The sequence below is a fragment of the Camelus bactrianus genome, chromosome 32, assembly GCF_048773025.1.
Source record: "Camelus bactrianus isolate YW-2024 breed Bactrian camel chromosome 32, ASM4877302v1, whole genome shotgun sequence".
Lineage (NCBI taxonomy): Eukaryota > Metazoa > Chordata > Mammalia > Artiodactyla > Camelidae > Camelus > Camelus bactrianus.
Genome location: NC_133570.1, coordinates 9,384,767 through 9,412,010, shown reverse-complemented (window position 1 = coordinate 9,412,010; position 27,244 = coordinate 9,384,767). Strand labels below are relative to the sequence as shown.

The 27,244-nt window shown below is 44.0% G+C and overlaps 2 protein-coding genes across 6 annotated transcripts; one reads left to right on the top strand and one right to left on the bottom strand.

Annotated features, from left to right (window-relative positions):
* The first annotated feature begins 1,175 nt into the window (after window positions 1–1,175).
* SIRT4 (sirtuin 4) lies at window positions 1,176–10,723 on the top strand. 5 transcript variants are annotated; one of them, XR_836364.3, is made up of 5 exons: window positions 1,176–1,247; window positions 5,019–5,516; window positions 8,065–8,359; window positions 8,479–8,691; window positions 10,298–10,723. XR_836364.3 is itself a non-coding variant. In XM_010969580.3 (4 exons), exons 1-4 carry the CDS (start codon window positions 1,213–1,215, stop codon window positions 8,629–8,631), a joined length of 981 nt encoding a protein of 326 aa, XP_010967882.1. In that variant the 5' UTR covers window positions 1,176–1,212; the 3' UTR covers window positions 8,632–10,290. The 5 variants fall into 5 exon arrangements, 3 of the variants coding, with proteins under 3 accessions (XP_010967882.1, XP_074212094.1, XP_074212095.1); XR_836365.3 differs by having other exon boundaries at window positions 8,479–8,708; XM_010969580.3 differs by lacking the exon at window positions 10,298–10,723 and having other exon boundaries at window positions 8,479–10,290.
* A 5,858-nt stretch (window positions 10,724–16,581) lies between these two features.
* Window positions 16,582–22,885, bottom strand: PLA2G1B (phospholipase A2 group IB). Its single transcript, XM_010969582.3, has 4 exons — window positions 22,745–22,885; window positions 19,996–20,155; window positions 19,346–19,473; window positions 16,582–16,794 (listed from the first exon to the last, which is right to left on the bottom strand). Exons 1-4 carry the CDS (start codon window positions 22,776–22,778, stop codon window positions 16,679–16,681), a joined length of 438 nt encoding a protein of 145 aa, XP_010967884.1. The 5' UTR covers window positions 22,779–22,885; the 3' UTR covers window positions 16,582–16,678.
* Window positions 22,886–27,244: the final 4,359 nt, after the last annotated feature.

Genomic DNA, 27,244 nt, shown 5'->3' with positions numbered 1-27,244 from the left:
AAAGCACAATAGTCCTGTGTTCCTGGCCAGTCTCTTAATGATGCTTATTCCACTTGGAGAACTGAAAAAATACTGTGGGTTTAAAGTTTTTCATTAGTAGTTTGTCAAGGGGAGTGGTGGTGTCATTGTTTTGGCATTTCTGTAGGTTTTGATCTTATTCCATAGGTGTCATTGTTTTGGCATACCATAGGTGCAGAAAATATTCTGGATTACAATTGTTTGATTTATTGAAAGTTTCCAGTATGCATTTCGATCCTTTTTTTTTTTTTTTTCAGCCAATATGGTCATGTTAACGAAGGCACAAAAGACCTCAGGTAATTCTCCTAGCCCAGTGACCTATTTGAGGTGTGGCTGGAGATACTGCTCCCAAACTATTAAACCGAGTTCCTTTGCCAATATTTCCCTCCATGCCTCCAACGAGAGGACCAGGAGTCAAACTCCAGCTTACATACTACTACTTTAGTCTTCAGTTCATTTGAAAATGGGGGAAGTGATTCCTTAGAGTGGTCTTCAAGGTCAATGCTAGCTACCCTTTGATATGTTTTAAAACCCTTACAAAATGATGTCTTATTTAGGAGATGCTATAGATCATTGGTCCTCATTGGCTACACATTAGAAATAACAGGGAAGTTTATAAACTGATTGGTGCCCATGCACCTCTCCAGACCAATTAAATCAGAATTTCCGGGAGTAAGATCTAGACATTGTGTTGGTTAATTTAATAAAAACACAAGCTGAGAAATAAAACTGCAGAAGCCACGTGGGTACACACATTAGTCCCCGTATATTAGATTTGCAGTTTTTCAGATATTTGTGAATGTATTTCTTCACAACTCACTGCAAGGTGGGTACCTGATTCCGTTTTGGTGAGTGGAAAGGATCATACACACTGAAGTTCAGGATGAATTAAATGTAGATCCACTATTAAAGCTTCTATTTTATAGACAATGAATTTCTAAGTTAGCGCTGTTTGGATGTCCATTCAGAACGTTGGCACTCTAACCACTTCTCTGGTACAGAGACCACGATAGAGGCACATGGAAAATCAAGGTTGGAAACCTCTGACCAGGAAATGCCGACAGGGGGCGCTACCGGACAAACTGGGTCCTTCAACTGTGAAAGCCAGGGGATTGTGGGGCTTGTAGTTTTCTTGCATTATTTCGGTTTCATGAACTACACTTCCCAAAATGCAAAAACAGACAGTCAGTCCTAATGTCGGGCGTGAAGTGTCTCTTAAGCTGTGAAAGGTAAATATGTTCTTTGCGGGCTGCAGGTTTCTAGAAATTGTGGATTTCTTGTAAGGGATTCCATTTCTCCTCTTTGCTCTTTGGTGGGACCTGGGAGAGAGCAGCTGTTCCAATAGTGTTTTCAGCGGGGTTCCCCGAGCCCTTTGGTCTCAGGAATCCGGATTATGTATTTGTTTAGCTGTTCACGTGTTGCTGTGGAATGTCAGGGCGCAGTCAGGGTCCTGATCTCAGATCGAGAAAGCCCAGCATAAAATAATATTTACATATGGGATGAGTGTCACTAGAGAATTTCCGCATTTTATCAAATAATATGTCAAAGCCTTGTTTTTACAGCTAGAAAAGCTGAGGTAGAAAACCTTGTCAGGTCTCACTACTCTTTACTGTGTCCAAGCAGTTGAGGGTAAACTAACAGAATATAGAAAAAAATAGAATAAAAGGTGGGCATGTGCTTAATTACGTTAATAAAATTAAAATCCTGAAAAATCAGAGCAACAACTTAATCAACTAAACTGGAACTCAAATGTGCTTCTTTAGTTTATGAAGAAATAAGGTAATTTTAATTTATAAAATGGGAAGTAGGTTTCTGGGACTGTGTAGTCCCCTAAGGGATGGCATTAACTAAAAATATAAATGGATTCCTCTGATAGAGACATCTTTAATTATAGTCATAGATAAACAATGAGCTGGTAAGGGACTTAAAAGATACTGGGATAAACCGTTAACATTTTGAAGTTTCCAAGAAATTCAGTTCTGACCAGCCAGCTATTACTGAGAGAGACAGAATTAGCCTTAGTAGTGCTAGAATTCTGCTTTATCCTCCCTCCTTTTGAAAATAGACTTTATTTTTTAGATTCCCCCCCCCTTTTTTTTAAGAAACCAAAATATACCACTTCCCTTGGATGCAGAAAGCCTTGTCAGATTTACTAGCCATTTTAAGGTAATCTCCATGTGATGTCCAGAGCATAGGAGAGCTCTGGCTATAGGTTCTTAAGAGATTCGGGAAGATAGGATTGGCTTGGGCTGTTATGAAACAGTCTAGCTTGGAGACAAGGTTTTATTTTGTGGAGGGTATTAGAAATTCTTGACCAAAACAATTATTAAAAAGATAATAAACAGGTAGACTTGTTGTTTCAGATTGGACTTCACAGGACCCAGGAGGGTGTGCTGGAATCAGTTTGTACCAGTGAGAGCCAGTTGTTAAATATTCGGCAATTTACCAGCCAATTGTTAAATAAACCATTTGTAGCCTCAAAATAGCCATGATTGGATCATTTTCTTTTATACTTTTCTGAGGGGGAGGGGAGGGAGGAAGCCAGCTTATCAGCACATCCTTGGCAAAGGCAATGTTTTCTCTAAGCCTGGACCCCCAGTGTTTAATACATCCTTGAGTTATTAGCTCCTGAGTTAGCTCACACCCTTCCACATTTTACCAAAGATGGATTTGGATTACAAAGCAAGAGTATAAATACATTCTAGGTGTATGTGTGTGAAGGGGAAGGCGGCTGTGCCTTTCCAGTTAAACATACTCTTGTTACTCTTGGGGCCATCCTTCAAGGAACTGAAGTCATGGATTAATTCATTATTAGTAGATTGTTCTGATAAGCATGGAATCTGCCACTGGAAGTAGTATGGTTTGGATGGATAACTTTCTTGTTAGATCAAAACCTGTACTCCTCTCCAAGACATTTTTCTAAAACCTAGATATTATCTTCCAGAGGACAGTGTTGAATGCAATGCCAGCAAATTCCTACTCCCCAGCCATTTCTTAGTTTCACAGTTTTGGCTCTCATCACCCTTCTCATAAAATATTTCAATGTACCAGTTTGCTGATTATTAGATACCTTTTGGGTTGGCAGCTTCCAGATATAAGTTGAAATCTCATCAGTAACCTGATCCCTAATACAATTTAGGGTGGGCTGTTTTGGAGAAATAAGGATGCTACCCAAGTATGCTGCTTTTAGGTTACCTGTCCTAGTTCACTTTGTACATTTGATTTCAAATACGTTTTCTCCAAATACTATATGACTGCTGATGTGGTCTAGATACTGGAGTTTTGTCTACCTTTAAAGTAAAACATTTCACATTTTAGCTTCTCTTCAAACTTCTCTATTCTTTTTTTCTTCTCATTTTTCTGAGCGTATCTCTTAAGCTTACAGAATATTCAAAAGATAGAAGCATTTTCCTTCACCTCATGGCTTTGGGCATTTCTGCACTGCCACTGTCCTGGGTACACTAGGGCATCTGCCATCCAAACATTCCTCTAAGGAATTACTTTTTAAAATTTTTTATTGCGGACATAGAATAATACAATGAACCCCCATCCATGGACCCATCATCCAGCTTCAACAATGACACCCGTTGGCTAATCTTGTTCCATCTATTTACTCCTGCCTACTTCCACCCCGACCCCAGTATTATTTTGACACAAATCCTCCGAGATATATCATTTCATCCAAATATTTCTGTGTATAGCTCTGCAGCATGAAAACTTAAAAAAAATCACAATACCATTTTTCATACATTAGAAAATTAACAGTAACTTTTAAATATCAAACATCCAATTAATGTTCAACTTTCCAATTGTTTTATAAATGTCATATTTTTAAAGTTTACTTGAATCAGGATCCAAATAAGACCCACAGTATTACAATTGGTTGGTATGTCTTGAAACCTCTTTTAGTGTAGAATCCCCCTTTTGTGGCTCTCTATCTCTGGTTTGTCTAGCCTGTTGACTTTCCCTTAGTCTGGACTTTGCTATTGGCAAATAGTATCATCTAACACATTGCTTTGGCCTCTGTATTTCCTATAAATTGTGTTTTAAATCCATTTTTTAAACTTTACTTTTATTGTTTTTTTGTTTATTGTTGTTTCAGGGGGAGGTAATTAGGTTTATTTACTTATTCTTTGTTTTTAATGGAGGTACTGGGGATAGAATCCAGGACCTCTTGCCTACTAAGCATGCGCTCTACCGCTGAGCTATTACTCAACCCCACTCCTATAAATCGTTAATTACCTCTAGAGACTTGATCAGAATCCAGTTCAGTTTTTGTGTGTGTGTGTGTGTGTTTTTTGCCAAGACCACATCTTGTGTGGTGGGTATACTCTTCCATTGAAACCCTCACAGTTCTGGTTTTCTCTCTTTTTGTAATGTTAGTAGCTGTTGATGCTCAGAGCCGAGATCCTACCTTTGTTTTTCAGTTATAAAAATGAATGAAGTTCTGATATATTCTCCCTTCCCGCCCCTGGCAACCTAGTAATCTACTTTCTATCTCTATAGATTTGCCTGGTCTGGACGTTTCATGTAAGTGGAATCATATTTGTCCTTTTGTGACTGGCATCTTACACCCAGCATAATGTTTTCAATATTTATCTATGTTGTAGCATATATTAGAACTTCCTTCGCTTTTATGGCTGAATAATATGCCACTGTATGAACAGAACACATTTTATTTATCCATTCATCAGTTGATGGTTACTTTTGTTGTTTTGTTTTTATTAAATTTATTTGTACTGAGGTATAGTTGATGTACAATATTGTATAAGTTATAGGTGTATGACATAGTGATTAACAATTTTTAAAGGTTATATCCCATTTATAGTTATTTTAAGACATTGGCTATATTCCCTGTGTTATATTGTATATCCTTGTAGTTTATGTGTTTTATGCATAGTAGTTTGTACCTCTTCGTCCCCTCCGTTGCCCCTCCCCCCTTCCCTTGGTTACCTCCGTTTTTAAACCTAGTTTCTCACTTGCTGTTCTTTTCTCTCTAGAATGAAGATGAGCTTTGGGTTAACATTCAGGACGGCGAAAGGCCGCTGGATGGCGAACCTCAGCCGGCAGAGCTCAGGTGGATCAATTGGATTATTTGTGCCACCGAGTCCTCCTCTGGACCCTGAGAAGGTCAAAGAGTTACAGCGCTTCATCACCCTTTCCAGGAGACTCCTAGTGATGACCGGGGCGGGAGTCTCCACCGAGTCGGGGATCCCAGACTACAGGTCCGAAAAGGTGGGGCTGTACGCCCGCACGAACCGGAAGCCCATCCAGCATGGGGATTTTGTGCGGAGTGCTCCAGTCCGCCAGCGGTACTGGGCGAGAAACTTTGTGGGCTGGCCTTGGTTCTCCTCCCATCAGCCCAACCCTGCACACTGGGCTTTGAGCAACTGGGAGAGACTGGGAAAGCTGTACTGGTTGGTGACCCAAAATGTGGATGCCTTGCACACCAAGGCGGGGAGTCGGCGCCTGACAGAACTCCACGGATGCATGCACAGGTGCCCGAAAGTCTGAACAGTGTGAATGCGGAAATGGGGGCTCCATCAGAGCAGGGACCTCGGCCGCCCTGATCACTGTTATCTTTGTTAGACCACTAGAAAATGAACTGGGAGGAAGTTGTTTCCTTTGGAGTGGATCCCAGCAAACTCTGTGAGGGAGTGGGGAAGGTAGGAAAGCCAAGGAAAGGTTATGTTAATAAGTGGCTTACTGTTTTGGACAACTGGGGTTCAGCCCCGTCAGAGGCCCTCCGACTGTCTAGAGCTGCTTCAGAATTGTCTCACTGAAAATCAAGGGAGCTGGGGCGTTTATTGACCATCACCCATCCCTCACTGGTCGAGGGTCACTCTTGGGGGAATTAACTTCCCTAACACTGACTCCTCCAGAGAAAGCTTCCGTGGCCAGAGAACTCCTGAAGCAGGAGAGACACAGGAGGATGCTTATAAGAGAACCGTGGCAGGTGGCCTTTGCGTGTCTTGAGTGAACTCAGCAGAGCACCAACAGTATATGTTACAAACTGCCAGGTCTGCAGGGCTTAAACACACAGAACACAGGATATGCTGGACCAGTTAATATCTATCTAGCCAGAACCCAATAAATATTGATGAAAGGAACACATGTAGCCCTGGAAGTAACTTGTAGTTAATTGGAATCCACTTCCTTATCGTTAAGCCCCGGAGATCCCCCTCTGAGGACTGAAATCACTCTGCCACTGGTAAAATATTTATTGGGTGCCAGTAAAATATTTACTGGTGTGCAACTTGCTGGTGTGGAGGGGTCCGAACCAAAGCCTAAAACATGATCTGCTTTATAGGCAAGAACTTTGTAATCTTTGGTGGGGGGACCCAAAAATAACAGGTTTAATGACCCAAAAAAAAAAAAAAAAACCAAACTCCATGTGTGATTGTTAAATTGTATGGTCTCTGATAAACGTATTTCACAGGTTCATAGAAACAGTGTTAGTAAAGGTTGGAGTAATCAGGAAAGCTTTTATGGGTAAATTGGGGTTGAGCACAGTTCAGGTTTGACTAGGCGAAGGGGAGGGGATGGAGGGCTTTCTAAATGAAGGGAACTTGTAGAGTCTGGGCTGGCCTCCTTGGAGACTAGTATGAAATCAGATTGTCTGGGAAGGCTAGACTCCAATCCTGGATGCATTTGAAAATCATGCAGTGCAATTTGGGTCTGTTGTGACCGACCAAAGGGGACGTTAGTGGTTTCTGAGCAAGAAAGCAATATGACAAAAATAGCATTTGAGGAAGGCTAGACAGGATTAGAGAGAGTGGCTCAGAGAGGTCAGCCAGGACTCAGACTAAGGTGGTGTCAGGGAATGAGGGATGGCTATGAGCCCATTAAAAAAAATTTTTTTTTCATGATGGAAATTTCAAACATCCACAAAAGTAAAGAAAGTAGTATAATGAACTCCCACATACCATCACCCAGATTCAGAGTTGTCTCAAGATTTTATCATGTCTACTTTATGCTTTTTCATCCTGTCTCTTTTTAAGTATTTTAAAAACAAATCCAAGGCTTCTTACCATTTCATTAGGAGCCCTTTTAAGTCAAAAAAAAAAAAAAAAAAGTCAACACAGTCTGATTGTAGAACAGATAAAGAGTAAAAGGAGACAGGGCGCGTACAGCTCAGTGGTAGAGTGTGTGCTTAGCATGCACAAGGTCCTGGGTTCAATCCCCAGTACCTCCATTAAGAAAATAAATAAATTTTAAAATTAATAATAAATAAATAATTTTAAATATTTATTAAAAAGATAAATACATAAAAACCTAGTTATCCCCCCCCAAAAAAGAGTAAAATAAAATGAATAACAAGTTTTTTTCCTGAGGGTTTCAGCCCAGGTAACTGGAGGACTGACAGTGATGGAGAACTTGGGGAGGGCTGGTTGAAGATGGAAGTTAAGTTTGGCAGGACTGTCACAGAGACTTGGACTAGAGTTTGAGGAGACTTGAGGAGCAGAGGAGGAATCAACTTCCATTCTTTCTTCCAGCAGCTACTGAGTGCCTGCTGTGTGCAGGCACTGTTCTGGGTGGTGGGCACAGAGCAGTGGGCAAAGGACTCCAAGGTCTTGCCCTGACAGAGCCTGTGTTCTGGTGGCGAGGGAGGTGACAAGAGAAGCAGAAGACACTGTCACAGACACCAAGGGAGCGAAAGCGTTTTAAAGAGAAGATGGTGGTGAACAGTGATAATTTACAGCAGATGAATGGAGAGCAAGGGATGGAAGGGAAAAAACCCTGGTTTCAGCAGGAAGGAAATTGGTAAAGCCTTTGCAGTTGTGTTAAGGATAAAAGTGAGCAAGCAGATCTGAGCAGGGAGTGTGTAGTAAGGAAACAGATGTTTGTTGTTCTAGTAGATTGTCAGTGGAAGGAAGGTGGCAGCTAAAGAGGTCACAGGAAGGTATTTTGAACATGGGGAAGACACAGGTGTCAGGAAAAGAAAGTGATGGTGGAGGGGCTGGAAGTGGTTGGGGATGAAATGTCTTCGGCAGCCTGGTGCCTCCCCAGGACAGACTGTTCAGTCGGCCTCTTCTTGGGTTTCAGGGTCCTCTGCTTGGACTGTGGTGAGCAGACGCCCCGCACGGCGCTGCAGGAGCGTTTTGAAGTCCTGAACCCCACCTGGAGTGCCGAGGCCCACGGCCTGGCTCCCGACGGGGATGTCTTCCTCACCGACGAGCAGGTACAGAGCTTCCAGGTCCCGTGCTGCTCTCGCTGTGGAGGCCCCCTGAAACCAGACGTCGTCTTCTTCGGGGGCACGGTGAACCCTGACAAGGTTGATTTTGTGCACAAGCGTGTAAAAGAAGCCGACTCCCTCCTGGTGGTGGGATCCTCCTTGCAGGTAACTTGGGGAGGGGGAGTGGGGAAATGCCCGTTTGGGGAGCCCTGGAGGGCCTCCCCATTTGCTTTCTCTCTTCCTGTGCCTAGAGAGTTCTTACTGGCGCCCTTCTTCTCGGACAGGTGTACTCTGGTTACAGGTTTATCCTCACTGCCTGGGAGAAGAAGCTACCGATCGCAATCCTGAACATCGGGCCCACGCGGTCGGATGACTTGGCGTGTTTGAAACTGGATTCTCCATGCGGAGAGTTGCTGCCTTTAATAGACCCGCACTGACCACAGCCGGATATTCTTGAGCAAGAACCTGGGATGTTCCCTTGAATTCCGCTGCTAATGGTAAAATGCCTTCTCAGGTATCAGACTCCAGTTCCCACTCAACTGGGAGCACCGACGAGAGAGAAGGTTCTAGGCTTCTTAACATATGGGCATTCTTAATCAAAACTAATTTTTTAATGTACATTAAGTTACATTGTTCGAAAGACTGTGATTTTCCAGATTCTAGGCACATAGCTATTTAAGACAATGTTCCAAAATCTGCCATTGTCTTTTTTTCCCCATTTTTAAAAAAACAGCTTTATTGAGAGATAATTCACAGACCATAAAGTTCATCCTTTAAAAGCATACAATCAACATGTTTTAGTACACTCAGGAAGGCACAGGTTAATCACCACTGTCTAATTCCACAACGTTTTCATCATCCCAGGAAGAAACCTTGGACCCATTAGCAATTCCCCATTCCCCACTCCCCTAGTCCCAGACAACAACTAATCTTTCTGTTTTTGCCTATTCTGGACATTTCATACAATATATAGCCTTTTATGTCTGGCTTCTCCACTTAGCATAATGTTTTCCAGGTTCATCCATAGTGTAGCATGTCAGTACTTTGTATCTGTTTTAACCTATGAATACAACTACTTTAAAAAAAAAAACAGCTTTGAGATATAGTTCACTCACTTATTAAGTACAATTCAACAGTCTTTAATATATTCCCAGAGGCGTACAGCCACTTTTTTTAAATTAGACTTTATTTTTTTAGAGCAGTCTGAGGTTCACAGCAGAACTGTGAGCAGAAAGTGCAGAGAATTCCCAAATACAGTTGCTGCATACACTCACTCAGTATTTATCATTTATCTACTAAAGGACATCGTGGTTGCTTCCAACTTTTTGGCAGTTATGAATAAAGCCGCTATAAACATCCATGTGTAGGTTTTTGTGTGGATGTAAGTTTTCAACTCATCTGGGTCAGTATCAAGGAGTGAGACTGCTGGATCATATGGCTAAAGTATGTTTAGTTTTGTAAGAAACAGCCAAAGTGCCTTCCAAAGTCGCTGTACCATTCTGCATTCCCACCAGCAATGAATGAGAGTTCCCAGAAAACCACTGTTTGAAAACCATTTTAACTGAAGTACACTATACATACAGAGAATTGCTCGTATCATGAGTGGACAACTTCTAGATCAACGAACAGAATGTGGCCAGCCCCCAAGAAGTCCCCTTGGTACAATCACTTTTTATGTAGCTTCTTATTACTAGAATAATACATATTTATTGTAGAGAGTTTAGATGATACAGATAAGAAGGATTTGAATACAAATTACCCATGATCCCACCACTGAGATAACCAAAATTTAATATTCTGGTATAACTAAATCTGTTCTTACAAAAGTTGAATCAGGGTTGGGGTACAGCTCAGTGGTAGAGCGCACGCTTAGCATGCATAAGATGCTGGGTACATTCCCCATGACCTCCATTCAAACAAAAAAAACCCCCACAAAAGTAGAATCAAGCTGTGTTTTATTACATCCTGTAATAACAATACATAATGGCCACCTTTACGTATCCTAAAAGCAGTGGTTTTTTAATTGGTAGGCTGACATAGGCAATCATTCCCCTATCCCACTGTCAGCTTATTTTGGCATTAATTTGTTTTATTTCTTTTCAGATCGCTAAGGATTCATCCCTGCCTCCTCTAACTGATCCAGGCTCACCGAGTGTAGCCCGCAGAAGGCAGCGAACTCTGCCAGCCCATCTCTGAACCCGGCAGGCTCAGAGCTAAGGAGTTAAGATCTTTAGGCTGATAAGATTTGCTGCTCCCTCCCCAGGAAGGACTTTTTCAAAGCTGCAGCTTTTCTTGATAGGAAAACTGCTTTCACTCCCTTTTTTAACTCACCAGGCAGAAGAAATAGCACGGGATATATGTAGGCCAGAATGCTGTCTGGAGTGCTAACCTAGGGATCTCAGTAATGGGGAGTGGGGAGGGGAGGGGAGAAGGCGGGTGGCTGGGAAGTGAGGGAAGGAAATGACTTCATTTATAATTTCGAATGGTTAAATGTCTTTAACTGAACTACTTCGATATATTTTTTGAAAAGATGAGCAATGGTATGAATGAATTTTTTTTTAATTAACCAAGGAATAAAGGAATCTTTTTTTAAAATAGCATACTTGGTATGTGGGCTCTGTTTTTACATTTTCAATCAGCTAAAAGTGAATGGGGCTTTATGACACGGTTCTCCAAGGATTTCTGCTTGATTTCAGCTGCTAGAATGAGATGGCCTTGAACCTGGTCTGTACAGAGGAAGCAGTAAATTCCCATGTGGGTTTCTAAATTGATTTGTTTCTGCTGAGGAGAGCAGCAAGACTTGTTTGATTACTGCATTAGCCAGAAAGAATCACTGTCCCAGGCTAAAGCTTTCTGCACAATCGCATCAAAAAATGAAGCAAATGAAAGAATCACAGTCTATTCTTGGTAGCCTTTTGTCTAAAGTTAGGGTAAGCAATACATGCTCACCCTGCACCCGCCTAGGAAGCAAATTTCAGTTAACAGATAACCCAAGGTCTTGAACACACACAGAGTTCTTTTCATCTGCACAACTGTAGGTTCACTCATAGCGATTCATTCGTTCCGGAGAGGTGTAAGGTTGTTATAAATCTCACTCCAGCTTTTTTGCAGACAGGGATGCTAAGGTGCTCTGAACCAGATTTGCTCAGTCACCCAAAGTCAGTACCACCAATATGTGCATTCAAATCTGGGGTTTTTGAATCTCAAGGCATTCTCATCCACAAGTCTCCTGAACGGTTACTGACCCCCACTGTATTAAGGTGCTAAGGCTACAAAGATACAACCTCTTGCTCTCAAGTGGCTCACAGAGGCTGCGTTACCTCCCCCACCCTCATTCTTTACCAGAAAATGTCAGAGAGTCATGCATGGAATGACAAGAAAGAAAATTCAGTCCATTCTCCCTTTATTTTATTTCTGAGGAAACTAAGATCCAGACTTACCTAAGAGCCAGGACTAGAATCCAAGTAGATCTTCCTCCAAGTTCTTTTAGACAGCAATTCGTATTTGTCTGAAGATTCGAATTAGAAGGAAGTCAACCTGAAGCAGAAGGAGAAGCCAACAGTATACCTGCCTGGAAACAGTTAAAACATGGGCAGTGGGAGCAGGTGAGGCTGCCAGGGAGGGAAGGCAGGCTAATGCTGGCATGATTCTTGAGGACCGAGCTCGAGGGCCTTAGGAATGTTCACTTTATTCATATTTCCTCCTGAGATGGAATTCTTTGCAAAAAATTTGTCTCAAGAGGAACCTGGTATTTCCTGAAGCTGATACCTCTCACATCTCCTTACTTGACATCTTTTGCTTTCTACCAGCATGGCAGTTCCTAACTCACTTTAAGTACTCTCAGTTGGAATGACATCCAGTAGTGGGGGCTACTGGTTTGTCACTGCCCTAGTTACATGGTTCTGACTGCGTAAGCCCAGCTTTGGCCATGACTTTTCGGTCATATCCTTCCTAGTTGTTTCCGTAACTACCCTGCTATCACAGTTTTAGTACATAGAGTCATAAAGGCAAACACGAACAGAGAACGCGGAATCTCCTTCCCACTAACTCATATTCCTTCTTTTATGCTGGCATAAATGGAATATCCTCTCACCTGTCCCTTAAATGACAGCATCTGTTGAACACTCTCTGTCCCAAGCATTCTGCAAGGTATTTTACAATATGTCAGCTCACTTAATAAGAGTTAATCCCACACGAGATGCTTGGGCATGCATAAAGGTTGGTCTTCAGTGAATGTCAAACTTTTCCTAAGAGGATCAAAGGCAAGATGGATAGGAGATTCAACACTTGTAGGTAGGGTGACCAGCTGTCCCAGATTGCCCATTTCTGAGGGGGTTTCTTGACGCAGGACTTACAGTGTTAAAATCAAGGTAAGCTGGTCACCCTGCTCTTAGGAATAGCAAAAGTTGCCACCAGATATGATAATTAATTCCAGATATATTATTCTTGTTGAGATTTAAGACAATGCTCTGAGATTCAGACTGTTTCCTTAATTCTTAAGTCACAAAACAGATAAATTCTACTTTGCGGGGGGGACTTTTTTTTTTACTTTCTTTTTGCAGGGAGGTAATTAGGCTTATTCGTTTAATTTTTAGAGGAGGTACTGGGGATTGAACCCAGGACCTAGTGCATGCTAAGCATACACACTGCTACTTGAGCTATACCCTCCCCCTGATAAATTCTACTTCATGAAGAAAAAAAAATTAAATTCATCCAAGAAAGCAGTGTTGTTTTTTTCCCCCTCTATTCATTAGAAAAGGAATATAGCATGGCATTGAAACTGGATAGTTAGGTGAATGTGGGCAAGTCGCTTTATCTAAATCTTCAGTCTCTTTATAAATGAGGATAGTAGTAGCTACCTCATAGGGTGGTCATGAAGATTAAACAAGATAATGATGTATGTGTAGCTCATAGCACAGACCCTGACACATAGGAAGCAGATGTCTGTCATTATCACTAGGATATGGGAGGAGGGCACTATGGTAGGAGGGGAAGTCAACATTCCTGCCAAACCTTTGTCTCCTATAGAGTACTCTCTTGAGTAGACTCACTTCCCCAGTGCCACTTTCTTTTTACGTACCTGTTTGTCTTTTAAAAAAAAAAATCACAAAAGCCAAGTCTTGCTTGCTGTAATAAAGCCCTTCTAAAGAAAATAATATTCTTCCTTCTTCTTGGGCAGTATTCACCGAACATTTACTGTACAATAAGCACTGTAGAAAGCATTTTACAACGCATCGACTCACCTAACTCCCACAACCCTGTAATCTGCGCACTATTATTTCTTTTGAAAGATGAGGCTCCTGAAGCTTGGAGTCCTTATGTAACTTGCCCAAGGTCACCTAGGCCAGCAATCAAACCCAGTCTGTCCAGTTCTAAATTTGCTCTCTCTTTTGAATGTTTACGAAATCCGGTGGGGTAACTGAGCAACTGTACTTCGGGAAGAAGGGCAAGGCTCAAGAAACTTCCAGAAGTAACCCCAGCTAGGTCCCAAAAGATGAAGAAGCAATCAGCAAGCGGGAAAAGGAGATCACTCCAAACGGAGGCAACAAAACATGCAAAAGCATGTTAATCAGAACTGCAAACCCCTTCACTTTCTTTTTCTCTCTTGTAGGTGGGGGTAGGGATTCAAGTGAGGACTTCCGACGCCCCAGGAGCCCTTGGCTTGTCCAAAATTCATTCGCCCCTCTCCTTGGCCATTCCGGCCATTCCTCTTTCTCGCCTCATTCTGATTGCCTGCACCCCACTTTCCTGGCTCCCTCAGTTCCTCCCCAAGATACATGCACTGGAGGAGTTACCAAGAAACAGGCAGAAGAGCTGGGGTAGAAGGGACTGGGGTGGGGGTAGTGAGAGACCCAGAAAGGGACACGAATGGCCGTAAAGATGGCCCCAACGTCACGCGGACATAAGTTCACCCTCTTTCCACACTCGGCTCGCCCACTCCGTTCTTCCTGCTGGATTCCGGAGAAGGGCGCACAGGAACCCACCTTCGGAGGACACCAACTAACTGCGCCTGCGCTGGCTCTCCTCCAATCCTAGCGAGAGAAGGGCGGGGCCTGCACCTGGGAGGTGTAGAGGTAGGCTGGGGCGCTGGCTACCAATAGGAAAGAGGAACCCTGAGCCACGTGCCCAAAAGATACCCAATCACATTTGGCCCTCTTAAATCCTCCATTTCTGGAGTGTGGCCAGCGGACTGACAGGTTTGGGAGCACAGGCCCACGTGATCCGGAAAGGTAAATATGGCCACGTGGTTTTTCCTCGACTGCAGCAAATCCGTGCGCCATGCCGTACCTTCGTTGAACAATTATTTAATGAGTGTATGTATGATGTGCTAAGCACTATGAAGATACTGAAGCTGCTAGGATATATGTAATCCCACCATCACATTACTCTCGGTCCAGTTTATTTACTTATTCATTTAAATCATCCCAGCCACTGTATTTATCAGTGTTTCCTGTATTCTGAGTCCTGTAATGAGCACCCTGCAGATGTTCATTAAAAGATTGTTAGAGGAATTTTTTTCTCTCTCCCTCAACCCTTGGGATAACGAAAAGAGGTAGGTTTTTATGTCAGAGGATATTTCTAGATCCAGCTTGAGTACTCTGGTGACTCTCTCTTGTTTATCATCTGAAAAAAATGGGAGTAAGCAACAGTCCCCTAAAATCTTAGCTTTCTTCCATCCGAACAGGGGCTTTAAGTTTCTTTCCATTGAAGAAAGAAGTTTATGATCTTTACAGTTCCTTAAAGGCTGAGGCTAGGTCTAACTTGATTTTGTATCCCTTGCAATCCTACCGTAGCACAGTATAAATGGCCAATCTAAGTCTGATGAATTTGAATTTGAAAATAGCCACGTTCTTGCCTGCCAAAAGATCCCCAGCACTAATGACCAACACTTCATTCAGCTTTCAGCAATTATTTATTGAGTACCCCGTGGGTCAAGAACAGTGCCAGGCAGATAGGGATACAAAAGTGATTAAGACTCCTTGCTCTGCCTTCAGCAAGTTCATGGTATGATGGCACTTTTCCTCTAAATTATCCAAATTTGCGTTCCAATCTCAGCTATGCCACCTATGAGTGGGTGACCTTTGACAAATCACTTGCCTCTTTGAGCCAGTTTCCTCATCTGTAAAATGGGAGGTAATAATACCTTCACTATAGAGCTGTTGTGAGGATGATGAGATATCTATGCAAAATGTTTGGCACAGTCTGGAGCGCAGAGCAAAGCATGGCATATACTAATTTGGAGAGCAAGAAAAAAAAAAAGTCTCAGAGAAGACAAACTGAAGGCAGCTACTTACAATAAATCATTGTCTTCAGTCCAGTTCCAAATACATTGTATTCTCAGCATTTTGAATGGTGTTTAGCCCAGAGTGAGTATTCAATAAATATTCATTGAATGGATGAATAAAATGAAGGAGAAATTGGGCCAAAAGACAAATCCACACATACCCCTTTGCTTCCTAACATACACCCAGCATGAGTGTCAGCCTCCAGTGGTTTAAAACCATGTAGTGATGGCTTCTCATAGTCCTCATTGTCCTTTCTCATCTTTGCTTTTCCAATTCAGTTCCATTCTGTGCTCCTCCCCACTCTCTCTGGTGAATTTCAGTGTTAGCGTAGTCATAAACTCTTGCAGAGAAATTTGGCTGAGTGACTTAATAAGAGCTCAGGCATTGCCAGTCAGACAGATCTGGTCAAATCCTGACTCTGCCATCTGCGTGATTTCAGGCAAGTGACTTAACTTCTCTGAATTTTTAGTTCCTCATCCATAAAATGGGGACAGTAATAGTGATCTCATAACACTGGTTTGAACACTTAATGAGCTGCAGAAAGCCCTTAGCACAGTGATATGTGGTTAAGTGCCAAAGAAGTAGAAGTTGTTATTGTTAATTATTTTTGATGGTTACAGTGTACAAATCAGCTTGCAGAGTATGGTGAAAGCTTTGAAGGGTTTAGAAAAAAGTTACAGAAAAAATGATTTCACACAGTTGGAAATGGAGGCAGAGAAATAAGGGGGCAAAATCTGGTTCAAATTGAAGAGCACACCGCTTCAGACAGGGCAGGGTTCTGGTTAAGTGTGTTCTATTGGACTCACTGGGTTCACATCCCTTCTTTGGTACTTACCAGATGCATCGCAGTGGGCAAGTGACCTCTCCAATTGAGGCTCAGCTTAGAAAAATAGGATTTGCTAATAGTGTCTAAATCCTATAGGGCTGCCCAGAGAATTTAGAGACACAGAGTTCTGGCACAGAGTAAATCATCAGTGGTACTCACTTCCTGGAAATATCCCTCTAATTCAGCTCCCAGGGCTGGAAGGAATGATGCTCACAATGAACTAGGAAGAGATTTCATCACGTTCAGTAGGCAGAGAATAAAACAATCTCCAAATGTGAGGCCTTTCAACAAAGTGCTTTATTGGAAGACACAGTGTAAGGTTAAGGCCATGAAGCAGGTAGGGATGACACTTTCCAGGGGCAATACTCAGCTCTAACAGTACTTAGCATCCAGATCCTTGTGCTGCTCGTTGTATGGGGCCTTTGAGAAGCAGATGGCAGCATTGCGGTCACAGTTGCAGATGAAGGCCTCACAGGCATTGTTTTTGCCTGGAAAAGAGCAAGAGCAGAGAACTGAGCCAGGGTGGATCATGCTTTGTACAGTCTAGAGGCAGGAAGAATTAACTGAAATGATCTGGTGGCCATTCCACTGGTGCAAATTTAGGGTTGACAGATAAAGCAAATAAAAATAATGGCATTTCAGATAAACAATATTTGGGACACAGACTAAACAATCATTCCTTGCCTATCTGAAAATCAAATTTAACTGGACAGCCTGTTTTAATCTGATGATCCTAGGTGTGACAGCTGCTTTTTGAAAAGTCCTGTCTATTTCACACCTCTCAGTGAACTCACTGCTTTTAAAACTTGTATAGCCACAGAGCTCTGATAACATTGGCAAGCAGTTGCAAATCATATGGAAAACACTAAAACATATACTCGAGGCAGCAAAGTATTGTACATTTCAACTTAGCGAAGTTTCATAAGCCAATCTCTCTACTTAAAAGCACATATTTTTAAAATTACAGACCATCCTTACAATAGAATATTATACAGACATTTCAAACAATTAAGTATGTCTATATGTGGAAATGTTTCTAAGCTATTTTATTAAAGGAAAAAATAGGTTATATATACCTAAAAATTTGAAGGGTGATACATCTAACTGGTTATCTTGGCTATTAGGATTATAAGTGCTTTCTACTTTTCCATGGCATATATTTCTGTAGAATTTGAAATTACATTACTTTGGCCTTGTTTATTTTTAGAGCCAAAAGAAGCAACAAAGATAACATTTAAAATGCATTTCAGCTTTTAATTATGTATATCTGCTTACCTTCAATAGTCTCATTGAAGTTTTATCTCTCTCGGATCCCTTCTTTTAAAAATCACAAACGTTTTCCTTGCTTACTCCATTAAAGCATAAATTAGCACTTAACTAGATTACGAAGTATGCACAATGAGATAATTAGTTAGCAAGTTGTTGTTAATCATGTGAATAAACACCTTCTGATGCAGGCTCCTTGATCTGCTTTTGAGGGGAGAAGCCAGCTGCATTAAAAAGAAATTATTTGCAAAAATGTGTGGGTGGGTGTGTGTTTTTCCCCTCGGGAGAGGGTCTATAGCTTTTATCAGATTTGTAAAGGAGCCTAGAATTCATAGAGGGGAGCTCTTGCTGATCAAGTTGTAGTGAAAAAAAAAATCTGATTTCCCACACATTTGGCTTTCTAAAACGGAGCACAACTGAAATCCCTGTTACCAGGGGACCAGGTAAGCAAATTAAGCCATCTGATGCAGCGATTAAAGAAGTAACAATGAAGACTATGAGGCAGTATAGAAACATGGTCATAAGAGGGTGATGAGTGAGAGAAAGCAGAATGCAAGATTGTATCTAGACTGTGCATTCATCAAACATTTACTGAACATCTACTGGATGCCAGGTACTGCTCTGGATTCTGGGGATACAGCAGTGAATTAAAAAATGACCCCCGTTTCTGTAGATCCTACTTTCTATTGGAGAGATAACAAGTGAAGAAATAACATAAATATATCAGCTGTTGAGAAATTCTGTGGAGAAAATAAAGCCAAGAAAAAAGAATGCTGGAAAGATGGAGGGAGTATGTATGTGATTTAAATGAACGTGTTGAGGGAAGACATCTCTGAAAAAGAGACATCTGAAGAAAGACCTGGAAGAGGGAGTGACTCAAGCAGACATCTGGTGGGAAGGGTTTCAGGCAGAAGGAGCAAAGGGCTGGAAATGGGCATGTGCCTAGCCACGATTAAAATGATATAAGACTTATTCCAAAAATCAGGGCAGAAAGGAGCAGAGAGGCATGAAACAGTTTATTTGTTAGGGTGATGGGGTGCCAGGTAGTTTTTTTTCTTAGCACTTTGGGAGTTGGATTATGGTCATTCCACTGTTGTTTGTACAGTTTTTAAAAAGTGGGACCTGTCTGTGAGTGCAAAAGGAAGGGCAATGAAAATCCTGAATGCTGGTCTCACACGACCGTACCCTGCACCTCTCTAAATTGTCTGCTCTTCAGAACCACCTCCATGGAGGGACACATTTCACTCTGAGTGCTGCATAAGCTAGTGGTTAAGACTGGAGCCTTTAAAATCAAAAGCGACTGAGTTCAAAATGCCGGCCCCTACTCATAAGTTGTGTGATCTGGGGGCAAGTGACTTTTCTTTTTTGCAAGTGACTATTTTTGAGCCTCAGCTTCCTAACCTGTAAAATGGGTTTAATAAAACCCATCTCATATACCCACCTAGCCTAGTCCCTGGCATATAATGAGAGCCTAGTACATGCTAGTTCTAAGATCTTTCGATGAAATAACGAAGCAGTATGGCATGCAGAAGCAGAAGCTCTGGAGTCGTATAGACCTGTGTTCAAAAATCAGATACCACCATTTGTGAGCTGTGTGTCCTTGGAGAATTGGAAAGGGGACAATAATAGTACCTATCCCATAGGGTTGTTGTGAGGATTAAAGGAGGCACTGTGGGGCACCAAGGGAAAGATTGAACAATGATGGCCATCATTACTGTTATTTCCCCCCATGCCTGCTGAGGGCCTTTGAGCCAGCAAGGTGGGTAAACCTACTGTTGCAGGTGATCTCAGTGTTAGAACATGAGAATGAGTAGCTGTTGGTGTACGGGTTGTCCACGATTACTGCACAGCTGTCCAGTTTCTTGGCTTCTGTGTAGCAGTTGTCATGTGTCTGGCAGCACCTGGAGAAGAAGATGGACAGAGCTGAGGCAGGAGGAGGAGTAGGGCAGCTGGTCAGCCTGTATCCGCTCCTTCAGGAACAGGTGGGGATGTTTTAGCTGACATGCTCTGAGATGTGCTGGTCCTGTGGCTTGAAAAAAATTAAGTCATTTTCTCATGTTTACTGAAGGTGATTTACAAAATGGTTGCAGGAATACAGTACAAGCTTGTATTCTGAAGATGCTGTGATCGGTTTGACCACTGGTAGGAGATTGAATCCTAGCAGCGATGTTTTGTGTTGTAAAGTTCTGCCACTAGAGGGCAGCAGCATCCACTACTTTACATCTCTGACCTGCTTTCTGTCGCTAATAGGGAGCACTGGATTCGGGTTCTTCTTGGAATATATTTGTTTATATGACAGGGTGTGATAGTGTGTTATCCTTAGCAAATAGGCAAATCTTCTTTCTGTGCCTCGCGAGATCCTTGGCTGGTGCCTTTCCCCCATCCCAGGGACATTTTGCTCCCCTGGCAGATCCATCACTCACCTGTCCAGTTCATCCACTGGGGTGCCTGATCCACCCAGGCCACAGTAGCAGCCGTAGTTGTTGAAATCCAACAAGGGGCTACTGTCGGGTATTTTGCACTTGATCATGTCGCGGAACTGCCACAATGCCCGCGGGCTGACACCGCTCCCGGCAGCGCCCACTGCAAGAGGACACAGCCAGAGTTCCAATCCGTCCTAGTTGGCTACAGCGCCCCAGGTGCCCCACTGCCTGCCTGCTCTCTCAGGCCCACGCTGGTCCCCTGACCCCAGCCAGCTGCCTCCCCTGAAGAGAGCTGGACACAGGAATCTGGTAAAGTGAGTATGGATTTTTTAAAACCAAGACCTTAAAATACATATATACATTAAAAAAAGTATACATATAAAATATATATTTGAGATAAAATTCACATAACATAAAACTCATTATTAACCAAAGCGTACAACTCAGTGGTTTTTAGCATATTCATGGGATTGTGCAACCATCACTACTAATTCCAGAACATTTACATCACCCCCAAAAGAACACCCCATTAACAATTCCTCCCCTTGCCCCACTCTCCTCTGACAAACACTAATCTGCTTTGTGTTTCTATGTATTTGCCTATTCTGAACACTTCATATAGATGGAATTGTACAGTACGTGGCCTATTGTGACTGGCTTCTTTCAATTAGCTTCATGTTTCTGAGGTGCATCCTTGTTATAAAATGTATCAGTACCTTATCCTTTTTATGGCTGCATAATATTCCACTGTACAGAGAGACCACATTTTGTTTATCCCTTCATCACGTGATGGACATTTGCATTGTGTCTACTTTTTACCTATTTTAAATAGTGCTGTTATGAACATCTGTTTACTAGATTTTGTGTGAACACACGCTCGTTTAAAACTATCCCCATTATTTATCCAGCAACTATGTATTGAGCACCTACTATGTGCCAGTCACTGCCCTGAGAGCTGGAGCTACATCCATGAGCAAATAAAAAAATCTGTCACCTCAATGAGCTTACATCCTCATAGGGGAGAAAACCAATAAGCAGTAAATGTAATAAATAAGGAAATCAGACATTAGAAGGGAGAAAAATTGAAGCAGGGTAAGGGAATCTCAATGAGGGTTTGGCTGGCAAATGGTAGGGGTGAGGGGGCAGGAGTGTAAGGAATAGTGAGGAGGCCTGTGTGACCTCTGTCCTCAACAGGACAACCTCTTTTCTGCCTCAAAGCCCACGTGCCTTACCTTCCCTCTGCCCCACACGTTGGTCAGCTTACTTTTCAAAAGGCTGGAACATCTTGGTTTCAAAGCTGCTTCTTTAAAGAGGCTCTTCCTGACCTGCCCCCCACCCCGCCAAGCTAAGTGGCTCCTCTGTTACCACTTTCCTTAGGTTTTTTGCTTCATCATATCCCTAACAACCTGTGTCCGTCTAGGTATTTAATGTGTCCCTCTCACAGGACCATAAAGTCCTCAAGGACAGGCCTCATGGATTTTGTAACCTAGGGCTTGACCTTCAGTCTGACACAAAGAGAGCCCTCAATAAATATATGATGAATTAAATAAATAAAATCATCAATACATGAATTAAAGAAAGTGCCTGGCGGGGGAGGGTATAGCTCAAGTGGTAAAGCACATGCCTAGCATGCACGAGGTCCTGGGTTCAATCCCCAGTACCTCCACTGAAAAAGAATTTCTCTATGAAATAAGTTTTAAAAGTCTGCCTCTAGTTAAGTGCCCAAATCAAGCACAAGGCTTGGCACAGCAGACTCGGGGAAGCAAGCCCCTTTTACCCCATGTGCAGAGCCCTACCCTGTGAGATTTGGTGCCCTAAAGAGAGGACGGCATTAAGTGATTTTAGGATCCTGTCCAATCAGCCGTGAGTGTCGTCTCTTCGCCCCATGCCTGGCCCTTCCTTTCCTTGATCTGCTGTGGACACTGGAGCTGCTCCACGTGCTTAAGCTTCAGGGTGAAGGAAGGGTGGCAGCTAGTTGCTCTCCCCAACGCAGCCTCCCCGGTGGCAGCCGACAGAGGCTGTGTCCAGGAGCCTGCTCAGACAGGAGTGGCCTGGCTACCTTGGCCCCCCTCCAGGACCCCCCCCCGTTTCCCTCCGTGTTCTTTCTCTCTGATCCAGCCAGCTGTGCTCTTTGCAGAGGCCAGACCTGCACAAGTCCCTGCTCATGCGTGTGTGCATGTGTGTGCTCCTCAGAAGGGGAGCAGGGCTCGTTCCTCTCTGAGTCCCCAGTCTCAACCCAGAACCTTGGAGGCTCTGATACCATCAATGTTGAATGAACAAATGAACCATGAATCAACGAGGTAGGATTTGAATTCTGGGGAATTCTGATTCCATTAATTCATTCAATAAATGGTGCAAACAATACTCTCCCTGCTCTCACGGAGCCCATGCTTTGGTGTGGGTGGAGGGTAAAAGGGGAAATGAATCAATAAGATGCAAATTGCTGGCAAAGGCAGGGACAGAGAAGACCTTGTACCCAGGCCAGATGGTAGAGAAAAAGGAGGGGGGCTGTCTTAGCTTGGGTGGACGGGGTAAGCCTTTCTGAGAGGGGGGTCACCTGAGTTCGAACTTGAGGTTGAAAAGGTCAGCTTTGGGGGGATTTGAAGAAACCCCAATATGGGAGCTCTTAAGCCCCATGGTGAGCCCTGAAAAAGACCCCAAATCTGGCCAGCCCAGGGGCCTGTGGCCCCCATTGCAGAGGAGAGAGGTCTCAGCCCAGGAAGGGGTGGAGCTGGGGGCACTCGCCTACCCGTGAGCAGAGCAGCCAACACGAGGAGTCTCATCTTGCTGTCAGGCTGGCGAGTGAGGAAAAAGACTGATGTCACCGAAGGCTTCCCTGCTTATAGCTGCCCCACCGCCCAAGATAAGGCTGCAGTGTTTGCTTTGCTCCCTGCTGACTCTGGGTTGGCCTTGAGCCTGCCTGTCATGTAAACAATCCTGAACAACAAGCAAGCCCTGCCAGCCGGGGGGCCCTTGGAAGCAGTGTATGTATTTGACATCAGTGCTTTTGAATGAAAGTGATTATTTCTGGAGTCACATGTCTTGGAATCTTGACCCTCACACCCATCCCTCTGCACTCAGCACAGCTTCATCATTGCCTCTGTGTGTGTGTGTGTCGGGGGGGTGTATGGGGGGGTGGCAAACTGTCAACCCTGTTGAACAGCTGGCAGCAGGGGGTCGGGAAGGAACTGACTGCTGCCTCTATGTCTTTTCATGTGCCTGAGTCGTGGGTCTCATTGAATGGTCCTATCACTCATGCACTTTGCAGGTGAGAAAACAGGTTCAGAGAGGTGAAGCAACTTGCCTCAGGCCACACAGCTAACAAATGACAAAGCAGGGGCTCAAACTTAATGTAAGCATGTCTGATTCTAAGGCACACATTTTATTTTTTTTCCCACTCCATCAATACCACTTTCCCCTCCCTATTTCCCACTGTGGGTTGGTAAGAAAACCCTGGGCTTTGGAGTTCCAAAGGCTTGGATGTAACTTGTAGAATAAAAAAGGTTTTTGAAGGGGAGGGTATACCTCAAGTGGTAGAGTGCATGCTTAGCATGCATGAGGTCCTGGGTTCAATCCCCAGTACCTCCTTTAAAAATAAAGAAATAAGTAAATCTAATTACCCCCCCCCCCAAATTTTATCGATCTCTATAGATTTACCTAGTTTAGATATTTCACATTATATATAATATTTTATAATTGGTTTGCGTGGTGCTTTCCCATTTGGTTCTGATCTCTGCAATAACCCTGTGAGTTAGGGAGGCTGTATTGTTTTTATTTACCTATTCAGTTATTTTTTTTCTTGAGCAGAGGGTCCCCGCATACCCTCCTGCTACCCCCCCAACCTCTCCTATCATTTCACCTATGACTAATATCTTCTGTTAGTATCGTGCACTTATTATGATTAGTGAACCAATATTGAGATCTTTTTCTTATCAAAAATAATATTAATAAACTCAGGCCCATAGTTTATTCAGACTTGCTTAGTTTTTATCAAACGTCCTTTTTCTGTTCCAGGATCCAATCATATTAACTTCTTGTGTGTGTGTGTGTCCATATTAACTTCTCATGTCTCTTTTGGCCCCTCCCAGCTGTGGCGATTTCTCTGCGTCCCTGTTGTTGGGGCCCTGTTTTGAGGGATACTGATCAAGTGTGTCATAGGATGCCCCTCCACTGCAATTTGTATGACGTTTTTCTCACTTGTAGACTGGGGATTGGTTATGGACTTGGGGGAGGAAGATCACAGAGGTAAAGTGTCATTTTCATCCCATGGCCATGGTAGGTTTCATCATCTCTTGTCTTGGGAGGCATATCGCACAGTGCTCTTTTCAGATAAGAACTTCCAGGTGAGGCTCAGCCTGAAGTAGAGCTGGAAATGGCTGTGCCAAGACTTGAACCCACACCTGCCTCTTCCCATTAAACCCTCCCCCCGCCTTGGGCGAGGCTGTGGTGTGTGTGAGTCAGAGCAGAATCGACTGGCCTAAGTCTGTGACCTCTGCTCACGCACTCCAGGATTTTAGCTCTCTGGACTTTTCCCTTGAGCATCTGCTGGGGCCAAGAAAGAAGAAATCAACTTGGAAGGGCTTCCCTGTTTCACCCCAAATCCAGGAGTCCCAGGAAAGCTCCTTCAGCTAAGGAGATAACACCGAAACAGCGTTTAGAAAGCAGATGGGGAAACCGAGGCCCAGAGAGGGGAAGTGATTTATTTGCTTTGGCCTGACTCTGCCCCTGTCTGACCTGGGGTTCAGGCCACCCGTGTCTCCATAATTGCCTGTAGACGTTCTGTATCTGTGCAATATGTTAGCCATTAGTCACATGTGGCTATTTAAATTCATTACAGTTAAATACTATTGAAAATCAGTTTCTCAGTCCCACTAGCCACATTTCAACTGTTCTATAGCTACATGCGGCTAAGGGCTGTTGTACTGGGCAGTGCAGATACAGAACATTTCCGTCATCACAGAAGGTTCTATAGGGCAGCAGTGCTCAGGGTGTCATGGCAGTGCTGGTCTCAGTGCTGGCCCAGAGGTGAGGGAGGCCTGCGGGAGCTACTGGACGGAGAATAGGGTTAGCTCAGGACCCCGCACCAACCCGATGAATGGTTCTGCCTTTGCATCCCTCAGAATGAGTGAAGGCTGCCCAAGGAAAGGGGAGACGTGGCCAGAAAAATGCTACGTCCCTCTTACCTCTGTTCTTTGGGGTGAGAAAACAGAAGAACAGACACTGCTCCTGTTGGGGGTGGTCTGAGGAAGGAGAGATAGCTGGTACTTCAGCATCTCCTAAGGCTAATGGTATAAACTACCATTTACTGGCTGCTAACTAGTCCAAATTTCACGTTAAGAACCTGGCACAGACTCTGAAGCAGGTCCAGTTACAAACTCCACTTTACAGAGGAGATGATTGAGGCTCAGAGAGGTTAAGGGACTGCCCCAAGGTCACACAGCAGGACCAAGATGTTAGTTGGATCTGCTGCTTATGATACCACAGTATCACCTCGTGACAGGGAACTGTAGCAGCAGGTGGGAGTGCCGAAAGCCCTTTGAAGCCAGGAGGAGGTTTAGTGCTGCCGGATTCCCTCCTTGCCCCGCCCTTCCCCAGCCAGCTGGAGGCCTTCCCCAAGGGCGGGCTGGACAAATTCCCACATGTAATTCATTCTAGGACTCAGGCAGAGCACCTGGTAGGAGGGGGGTCAGGCTGTTCCTGGAACCCTCTCCCCCTGGGAAGAGACATGCTCAATGTGACAATCCAAACCTCTGCAGGGGACACAGAGGTGGCAGAGGAATGGACCTGGTGAGTCCCTTGGCAGCCCACCAGGCCCCTACGCTTTGTACCGTGGCCAGGTGCTGCTGCCCCACGCGCAGGTGTGCACAGCACAGCTTCTCCCAGCCTGAGAAAAATACACTCTCCAGTGGAAAGAACAGCTAAGTATAGCTTCTCGGCTCCTTCAGGTGATGACATACCCACACTCCAGCAAGGTCACATCTGCCAGGCCCCTGGAGGACAAGGCTCCACCTTCCAGGAAATGCTTAAAAGCAGCTACCAGCTACCATTTGCTGAGTGCTTCTACATGCTCGGCCCTGTGCTAAGAGTGCTTCGTTTTATTTTAGCCTAACAACCATGTTCTGACATAGTTATGATTGTTGTCATCAGCTGGAAAGTAGTGGAGAGAGGATTTGAACCTGTGTACCTGCCTTAGTCCAGCACTGAGCCCAGTATGTGGCTGTTGGGAGACTGGGTTTAATTTGGCTAGTGTCACCCTAAGGTGCTGATTCCCATCCCTCCTCTTATCACTCTCCAGTTGCATCGAGCTCCGCTAAGAATATTTCTCAAACTGAGCACAACCACCAAGGAAGCTGACCTTCCTCAGAGCCCAGGTCTTCAGAAACCCAGGAACTCGCCCCAGCTCTCCGCTCCCTCTCCTTCCCCCACCCCCCACCCCCACCGCCGTCCCCATCCAGTCCCAGCCTAAGTCTAGCTCTCCAGCCACACCCTTCTTTTAACCTCCAGTACCTTGGTCCACACCCCAGCATCTCTTGCCCGGATGGTTGCAGCAGCCTCCTCAGTGTCTCTCTGCTCCCCTCCACGATGGCAGCCCTCAAGACTGTTCCCCACTGTGGAGAATCACGACCTTTTCAAATGCAAACCTGATTACATTACATCATCACTCTCCCACCCCACTGCCTCAAACCCTCCACATCTTCCCAGTGGCTCTTATATAAGCAACAAAACCAGCCTAGAGGCCCGGTCTAATCTGCCCCTCCCTCCCTTTCAACCTGGAGCTGGGTGGAATACCCTCTCCTCCAGCCACAACGAGCCCTCTCTCAGCTCCTTGATTAAAGGCCTCAAGCTTCCTCCCATTTCAAAGCCTTTGCACCTGCTGGTCTCTTCTCCTGGTACGCTCCTCCCCTCCAGCCTTACCTAGTTAATTCTTACCCTCTTTCATATCTTAGTTGAAATGACCCCCCCCCCCCGCATTTCCAGGCACCTGAGGAAGCCTGGTATTAATAGCAGTTACTATTTTTTTTAAATTTATTTTATTCTTTCTTGGGTGGGGAGATCATTAGGTCCATTTATTTGTTAATAGCTTTTATTTTTAATGGAGGTACCGGGGATTGAACCCAGGACCTAGTGCATGCTAAGCACATGCTCTGCCACTTGAGCTATACCCTCCCTCCAATAGCAGCTCCTGTTTAGCAAGCACTTAGTTTGTGCCTTGCCTGGTGGCGTGTCCTCCGTACCTGCCTTCCCATGT